This window comes from Lepidochelys olivacea (genome assembly GCF_965140295.1).
Source record: "Lepidochelys olivacea isolate rLepOli2 genome assembly, chromosome: 3".
Lineage (NCBI taxonomy): Eukaryota > Metazoa > Chordata > Testudines > Cheloniidae > Lepidochelys > Lepidochelys olivacea.
The window spans coordinates 77039681-77049004 of NC_140413.1; the positions used below are offsets into that span (position 1 = coordinate 77039681).

The following is a 9324-nucleotide window of genomic DNA, read 5'->3' on the forward strand; positions in this document are numbered from 1 at the left end:
GGCCTGTTTTGCTACCTCCTAGCACATAGCCCTGCCATGGATGATTTCTTAGTTAAACCTACAAGCACTAATCAACGGTAAATAAAATCCCAGACCTTTGAGACTGCGAGGAAGCATCAATTCCTCCTTGGAGGGTCCAGATGAAATGAAATAAAGTTTTTTGTTTTTGTTTTGTTTTTTTTTAAATTGCTGCTCATTTCAGCGTGTCTGCGGATGCCATTACCAAAGATTTCTAAAAATTTATTAGCCCGGTAAACCAAATGCATTCATTTGAAACAAAGATTTAGTTAAAAGAAAAAGGAGAACTTGTGGCACCTTAGAGACTAAACACATTTATTTGAGCATAAGCTTTCGTGGGCTAAAACCCACTTCATCAGATGCATTGGATGGAGTGAGCTGCAGCTCACAAAACCTTATGCTCAAATAAATGTGTTAGTCTCTAAGGTGCCACAAGTCCTCCTGTTCTTTTGCGGATACAGACTAACACGGCTGCTACTCTGAAAGATGTAGTTAATATCCATGTTTATTCCCTAAAGAAATATTGCCTACATACGCATCACTGCTAGGGGAACGACAGAGAAATGCTGCCGGCGCTGCTTCACTACACAACAAAATACCAGCATTTTGCTTCTAACACACACAAGGCAATGTAATCCAGACTCTGCAATGCCAAACTAAAACGTCAGCCACAATTTTCGAATTTCATGAAGATCGGCATTATAAAATAATCCAAATAAAAGTTTCCTCCTCTCCCCCCACAGGTAACTATCCTGACCACTATTGTACCAAGTCACTATTTCACATATGAATACTGAAAAGCATCCGCCAAGTTTTATTTCAAACCAATTTTTATTAGCAAAAGAGCGGGGCTGTTGCTGAAGAAAATATGATTTCACCATTGATCTGATATGCGCTTTCTGGCACATAAATCTGCTTTTGCAACTGTTATGCAAGAAGTTTAGTTCTGCACCTCACATTTTAAGTCCACATCAAAACTAGAATTAAACACAGACAGGCAGCGTGGAGAGTAAACTGCAGCTTAAAGGCTTTTAAATGAGAAAAACTTCTGTAAGAAAATAAACACTGAAACCTAATGCTCAATCATTTCCCCTAGCAGCAAGAAAAACAGCATTAAATCACCTATCCACGTGGGAAACGGATTCTTTTTCGGTTAGTCTTTTAGTCCCTAAAATAAAACAAGAGTAAGGATTTCAGTATTGAAATGCTAGCCATTATTATTCTGCAAAGCTTGATTTAAACAGTGCCTTTTGCTTGAGTCTGGGAATTTAAGCGCCTTTCCGTATAGGCTACCTACAAATGTATAGCCATTTTCGTGATCGTTTTCCTAAACTATTTTCGCAACGAGACATTAGCATGGGCTTATCAAAATATATTAAGCTACTAGTTCTCTTTCTACGCAATATATATGTAGCTACATAACCCGGGGAAAAAAATCAAGGAATTTTTTTGAGTTATTTGCCACACGGCGGGTGTTTGCTCCTTACAATTTTCTGAAGCTGTATTAGACTCGGCGTTTCAACTCTTTAATGGTAAATCGCGGTTTCAGGGCCATATCTTGTCGTCGGTTTGTTTTTAAAAGCAGAACTCCCCACTGAATTCAACATGGAGTTATGCTCAAAAATTGATGGCACGGTACGGCCCCTTAGTGATTTACCAGAAGTGCGGGCCTTCCAAAAGTTAGCTGGCCACTGAAAGCTCCTGTTTGTCTTCTCCATGGAGGTTTAACTCCCTGGACCAAAAGGATGCAAGTTGACCAAGCCGCTGTTTTCAACTATAACAGAGTTCCCCCTTGAGAGGTTTAATTTACAGCAGACTTGTGAAGGGGAAAATGGGAAATGTTAAGTATTTTAACCGAGCTTTTTTTCCACTGGTATTGAAGAATGCACTTGGATTTTAAACATGAACCAAGGAGGATAATTATACAATTCATTTAAAAACCTTTGCTTCCTGAAATGGAACGTTCGCTTTCTTTCTTACATTAGGGATGTTGAGTTGTATTCAATAGACAATTATTCCTGTTTTTCAAATATTTTTCAGACTGCACCAGGATCACTCTATCCTTATCCATCCACCCACCCCCTTTATTTTAGTCGTAAAACACAATTTCCTTCTTAAAATAATGAATCCAAAATGTCTCTGCATACTGATTATATAAGAGCTGTTTAAAAGGAATTATACCCAGAAAGGCGTTCACACACTATTCGTCCGTCTATACCGTTCTTCATATAACCACTTTACTCCGTTCACATATTATCACGGCCCAGACAGATTTGAATTCCTTGTTTTAAGAGGGAAATTGTTTTAGTAGTTGCACAAGAGCTGTTAGTTAGATACAGGTAAAGTTATTCCAACCAGACGCTTAAATAATAGGTTTGTGACGTAGAAAGCCTTGAGAGGACACGTTATTTCGCAATCTTCCTGCGCCTCTTATCCGTAGACTTTAGTCAGTAACCTGTCTCGCTCCCAAAGGTTTGTATGCTTTCCCTTTCCGGGGAAAATATGACGAGAAGGTTCCCACCTTTAAATATACCCCCTCTCTGTACCTTTCCACCTCCTTCAGGAACTCCTTTGCTTCTGATACATACTTTATTTGCCTCCCTCTACCCACATCCCATCGTTAATTTCACACTCTTGTCTTTGCTGGCGACCCCTAGATTTCCCCCTAAATATAGAAAATGTCCTAAAATAGTCCCTCCGCTCCGCTCCGAATTTAGACGGACCCTTTCAGGCTGGGAAGGGTGGACCCACCACTCCTCACTGATGGCCTGGCAGAACTCACCAGTGGCTTCGCTCTGCCCAAGGGCCGGTGAGTTTCGAGGTCATCAATAAACTGGGACATGAACGATGTACCCGGAGTCAGGGCCCCGCTTCTACGCCTGCATACACACACGTAGAGACGCGTGGAGTTGGAGGTAGGAGCAGACTCGATTCCGTATTCCTCTCTCCAGAAACCTGCAGCGTTCAGTGCCACAGTGCCTGGGTGTGACTGCGTGCCTGCCCTTCTCGCTCCCTCGCCCGGAGCCAGGAGGAAATACGCAGGCAGGGCGATATAGCCTGCGTGGCTCTGGCTGCAGAAACAGGCACCGCTGCTGCGACGCGCGCGTTTGTGCTGCTGTTTCGGTGGCTTTGTGTCTGCCCCACGCGGACAGAGGGGCAAATAGAGAGGGGCGGGGGGGGGGGCATATGCCTTGTGGCTCTGTCTACAACAGTCAAGCCCTCGCAACGGGCGTGTGCTCGTTTCTGTCTCTCTCTCCCCCACACACAATATCCGCGCTCTTCGAGAACTGCGCTGGAAAGAACTTCGGTCCCTGCTTCCTTATTGACAGGTTTCAGAGTAGCAGCCGTGTTAGTCTGTATTCGCAAAAAGAAAAGGAGGACTTGTGGCACCTTAGAGACTAACCAATTTATTAGAGCATAAGCTTTCGTGAGCTACAGCTCACTTCCTCAGATGCACATCGTGGAAACTGCAGCAGGCTTTATATATACACAGAGAATATGAAACAATACCTATTCCCACCCCACTGTCCTGCTGGTAATAGCTTATCTAAAGTGATTTCCAGCACAAATCCAGGTTTTCTCACCCTCCACCCCCCCACACAAATTCACTCTCCTGCTGGTGATAGCCCATCCAAAGTGACAACTCTTTACACTTTGGATGGGCTATCACCAGCAGGAGAGTGAATTTGTGTGGGGGGGTGGAGGGTGAGAAAACCTGGATTTGTGCTGGAAATCACTTTAGATAAGCTATTACCAGCAGGACAGTGGGGTGGGAATAGGTATTGTTTCATATTCTCTGTGTATATATAAAGCCTGCTGCAGTTTCCACGATGTGCATCTGAGGAAGTGAGCTGTAGCTCACGAAAGCTTATGCTCTAATAAATTGGTTAGTCTCTAAGGTGCCACAAGTCCTCCTTTTCTTTTTGCTTCCTTATTGTAATTTTAACTTGCAGTTTGCCTTTAATTAGGCTCCGAGGGGCTTGCTACCTTAAAAGCCTCATTTAGCCTCCTCCCTGGTCTCTCTGCACAAATTGGCATATGTGTTGGACAGCAGCAGCAGCTCTGGCTCTGGTGCACTTTGCCACACAATTCCCTAGTGCATTCAAACATTCGGCTTTGGCACTGAGGGACTGGGATCAGCTATTCTTCTCTTCCCATGATTACTCACAGCCTACAAGAAACACCATATGCTTCTTCTGATCAAACAACCAGCTACAGAGGCACCAATAATTGACGAGACCTGCTCGAAATCACGCAGAAAGGTAGCCTACTGAGACTGCAGGAGTTGACAAATCATTGCTAATAATCCTTTTAGGAACATCACGGCCATCAGAGTTTGCAATAGCTTTGTTTTTATAAAGTACGCGTTGACAGTATAAAGGACAACTCGATCACTTTTTAAACAGAAGGCAGCCTCGTCTAATGATATGCAAGCCGGCAAATCACAGCCACAATAGGAATGTGCAGTTTCATTTATTTTGTTACCTTTCAGGTGCTACAGCTTTGATTCATCTCCTCGCTTGCTTTCAAGTTATTAGGAGATGGATTTTATTGTTTAAGGAAATTACTTCAAGATGCAATAGATTAGAAGTTACTGTCAAGGCTGTTCCCCCCCTCCCCGCCCCCTTCAAAAAAGCAGTTATAAACAATCTGACAGAAAGAAAAAACGTTTAAAATCTTCCCGTATCCAAATATAGATATCACCCCTCGCGTATTTATACTAAAAGTATAGATTTAATAACGCACTACTTCAATCAGACTTTTAAAAATGCAAAGACTAATCTATTGCCCTACTTTTCCCATCATCTGATAGAAACATAGACTCGATCAAATAGCTAGTCTTCCTTTGTAAAACACAATATCCTGGGAGCTGTTCAAGCTGTATATGGGATTCCTGTTATTTATTCGATTGGAAGAATTTCCCGTTTCATAGTTTTCTCTTCCACATACAGGATACTCCATTCAGGCGACTCCACATAAAATATTCTTACAGGCTTTTGCACTTATTTTTCTCTCACATTAAAAGAAATAGATTCAAGATACAAGGGAACTTTGTATAGTCCCTCTTTACCGATGAATAGTCCCTCTTAACTTTCCCTGGTGTTTGTTTTGCTTGGCAGCGGATCTTGACATTTTAAACGTTAACTTTAAATCCTAGATTTGGTTAACGGCAAGACTTTTAAAAGTATATAAGAATTCCGAACCCTGTTTTTACTAGACAGATCCTTCTTCCATTGATATCAACGTAAAGTTTGCCATTGACTTCAAATGGGAATAGGATCAGGCCCAAACTTGGATCCTATTTTGATAGTGTTACAGGGATTTTCAATTCTACTGAGGGTAGAACTTCTATTAAATATTTCGGAGACCATTTAACCTCACCAAACCGTCCTAATGACTTTCAGACCAGGAGACACCACATTCATAATGCAATCAAGGTTTGTTTGGATTTGTTATTTATTTGTATAGCGTTGTACCTGTAAATTGTGGTTCAGTTCTTGAACTAAGGCTTTAGGATTTAGCATAGACTTATGTAAATATTTACCCATATATTAACTCCCCTTCATATAGCTATAAAATATGGGTGGATTGCCCTTTTTTGTTATACACGTGCTTCGCAAGGGATGCAGATCTTACATAGCAGAAAAGAAAAAGTCATGTTTGTTTTAGTAGAATACGCAGCTGAGCTCAGTATCTTGAAGTGTTGACAAAAGCACTGTTGGTCCCAACCAAACATGTCCCATATGTACTGAAGTGAAGTGAAAGTATTTACGGCAGAGAAAAGGGACAACACAGGACACCTTCCTTCAGGAATTATACACTGCCAGATGAAATTAACATAAGAGTAAACGGTCATCTGGACTGGTATTAGAATGGAGGCAAATATTCATTTTCAGTAAAGTCACCTACCTTCAGGAAAAACCACCCTCATTTTTAAATAGCTGGTGGTGAGTCTGATTATTGAGGCTTTATCCAGCTGAGAGGTGATAGCGGAGGGCAAGGGCAGTAATTTAGCCAGTTCATAAAATTCACTGTTTTCTTTCTCCCGTCTAGTCCGGGCAGCATTTTTGGACTTCTCTTTCATTGTGTTTTTTCCCCCCTTCTTTCTTACAATTTAAGCTCCCCAGATTCATCCAAAGAGGGGGAAAGCTTTCAATTACAATTCATCTTCCAGAAGCATCAAACATTGTTTTTGAATGCAGCGGGTTATTCTTCTAAATCTTTAAATGTTATCAAAAAAGATTCAAGACCAGGAGTGATAATTTTAAAAAAATATTCACTTAAAAATAACATTAACAATGCAAATGGATAGAAAAAGGTCCAATGCAGCTCAGAGAATCCCAGTAACTGCGGAGAGAACTAAATGCCTGCACCACACAACAAGCAAATCAAGGTATTCTGTCCTTTTCTTCTACTCAATGCTGCAAACATAGCTTCTCGAAAAAGAGACATAATCCTCTCTTTTTTTCCCTGCTGTCAATCCGATGCCCGAAATGATTGGCCTGCAGCTCCTTCAGTGGGTAACAGGTACCGGTTACTTCCCTCGTGCCACTGTGAAGACAACAGCATTCCTGGGATGAGAGATCTGTTACACAATGCCACACGTAACCATGTTATTACACCTTAAATAAATCATCAAGAACCAGCCTCTTACGAGTTGCACCATTTTCTCAACTGGGCCCACAATGGAAAGTGTATTTTTGCATCTCCGGGTGACTGGCGGCTGAGAATGAGTAGAAAAAATAAATGTTCGTCTATTCTCCACCCACATTTCGGCTGCACGGACAAACATTTTATGACCAAAATGAAGTTACAGGTTTTTATTTAAAGAATAGGGAAATTCTGCCCACTTTTCATGGCAAACTAAACTAGATTGTTTCCTTCTTCCTCTTTAAATGTTAGTGCCCGGACTGCAGAACAGAAGCCCTTAATACATTCAACGTTTCAATGAGTGTAGTAAACAGTTCAAATCCCAACACATTTGTACTTTTTCCATGTGTTCTCTCAATTCATCTTTGTGTGAGCCGGAGTCTAATTTCTAAATCAACCCTATAACCCGTGAATTAAAGTTACATTTTTAGATTTTCTGGACGCCTGCTATCCCCCCGTCCTGCCTAGGAATTGAGGTAACAACAGCATATTAAACAAAGAGCGACACAGCGTCCAACAAGACCCGGAGCACAGTCAGAACTAGCCAAAAAACAATCGCACAAGGGGGAAGCAAAGCAAAATTAGACAGACCCGAATGATTTCTCCCTTGCACAGGTAACATTGCCACTGGTCTGTGAGGCTGATCTTCTTTTACCTACCTTCAGTCCCTGCACCCGGCAGTCTGCGGAAAGCTCTCTCACGGTGAGGAGCCCAACTCTTTAATTGAAATCATTAATAGCAGCAGAGGGAAAGTTGGCTTCTCTCGCGGCTTCTCACGCCGATGGGTAGACAGATACTGCTTCCTTCCCGTCCCCTTTATGTGGTTTCAGACTCTCCCTTTCCAGTCATGGCTCGGAAGCTGATATTAATGAAGAAGCCCTAATTTGAGGCTGGGAAATGCCTAATAACTTCTTTATGGCTAAAAGGCTTTTCGCACAACTTCATTTCTCTCCTTGCCTCGGCCGAGCCCACCCCGAGTGCCACTCATCGGCCCACCTCGCCTCCTATTGGTCCCAGTCTCCCAAAGGTCGGTCTCCCACTGGCTGAGAGGCAGGGTGACGCCACCGCGTTCCGGACACACCCCCCTTTCCCCTTGTGCCGGGCTGGGTCTGCAGCGTCCGCCCTCTGACCTCCCGGCTCCTGGCGCCCCTAAGGAGCGGGTGCTGGGAAAGGCTGAGACGCCGGCCGGCGGCGGGGACGGCGTGCTCGGGGCAGGATGTTTCGCTGCGGCTCCCAGCCTGTGCGGTCCAGCCCGGGGCGAGGCGATGCTCCAGTCCTAGGGCTGGAGCAGTCACCGCTGGCCACCTCCACGGCAAGCTGCGAGGTCTCCCTGTTGAGCTCTCTCAGCAGCAGCCCGTAGGAAAGGAGCACCCCGGCTCCAGCGGCTTGGTTCCTATTGTGTATGATGCGGATCAGTGTTTCAAACCACTTTGCTTCTCGCGAGCAGCCGTGTTTGGTGGGAGAGGGAAATAAGTGCAGCGGGCATGTTATCTTTTCACCGCCCAAACTGAGACCCAGCAGAGCCCAGGGCTGTCAGGCTCGGTGGCACCATGCACGGAGGCTGGGGGAGAAGCACCGCTGAGGGAGGGCTCCTCGATACACCCCCTGCAGAATCCCTCATCACGAGGATGAGACACTTTAAAACTACCTGAAAGTGAATTCACATCATGGGGGCGTCCCCTCCTAGTGAGTGAAAACTGGGAGAACTTGGTAACTTCTTTGAAAAAGCCGGGCAGCTCTCGCTGTTCATTCCTGGGGGAGGGGAGAGTCATTGGGGATTTGGATATCGTTCGTTCAAACCACACGCATGTGAAAACTCTTTAAAAAAAAAAAACACGCTAAAGATCAGTCAAGGAATTTAATGAAGACAATTATTTCTTTTAAATTAAATTACAGCGAACAATTTGCTGTTTACGCAACCCATTTCCAAAAAGAAACGATTATGTTTTCGAACGAACGAAAGTGTTTGCAAAATACCCCCCAGAATACATAAACCACTTCAAGTCTGCACAGTGCCTTTTCGTCTTCTAGGTGCTGACTACTGCTCGCTGCTGAACGCATTAAACCTCCCTTTGAGGAAAAGCTTTCCCTCTATCCATTTTGGTACATAAAGTGGACATAATAGTAGAAAGAAAAAGAACAGACTCTCATTTGAGTAGCTAGACGTTTTCTTCCATCAAAGAAATGTACCCTCTTAGTTTCCATTTTTCTTTTGAAAAAAAAATGTTTTTGGAGGGGGGGTCTATTACAGCAACACATTGCTAAACGAACACAAACTCAATACGCCCAGTGCAGGTAGAGATCTGACAAACAGACGCACGTTTTAAAGGGCTCGCTGCTGGGGGGTGGGAGGAGGGAGAAAATGCCAGATTTTAAACATTTACCTCCCCTGTTGCTATGACCGAGCGTTCAAATGTTTGTTAAAAAATACTGACATCTGCCTCCAGGTTTCCATTTGAGGGCAATAAACTTGCAGAATGACACTGACATTTCTTGGAGGCTATTTAGACATCTGGGCAACAACTGGATTAGCATTGCCAGGTATCCCGTGAGTTATGTCAGCTTGAACAGCATAAAGCTCCTTTCATGCCACCTCTGGTTCTGAAAAAGATTCTGTTGGTCACAGTTTTTCAGATTTAAACGGGGAAATCACGG

The 9324-nt window shown here is 43.5% G+C and overlaps 1 protein-coding gene across 1 annotated transcript in view; it reads right to left on the bottom strand.

The window, feature by feature from the left end:
- Nucleotides 1–7631, bottom strand: part of SIM1 (SIM bHLH transcription factor 1) — a 64984-nt gene extending 57353 nt beyond the window's left edge. Inside the window, exons 1-2 of the mRNA XM_084623643.1 lie at nucleotides 7329–7631; nucleotides 5929–6570 (exon numbers count right to left, since the gene is read on the bottom strand). Coding sequence (XP_084479769.1) covers nucleotides 5929–6103 — 175 coding nt within the window. The 5' untranslated portion in view covers nucleotides 6104–6570; nucleotides 7329–7631. The remainder of the gene's footprint in view (nucleotides 1–5928; nucleotides 6571–7328) is intronic.
- Nucleotides 7632–9324: the final 1693 nt, after the last annotated feature.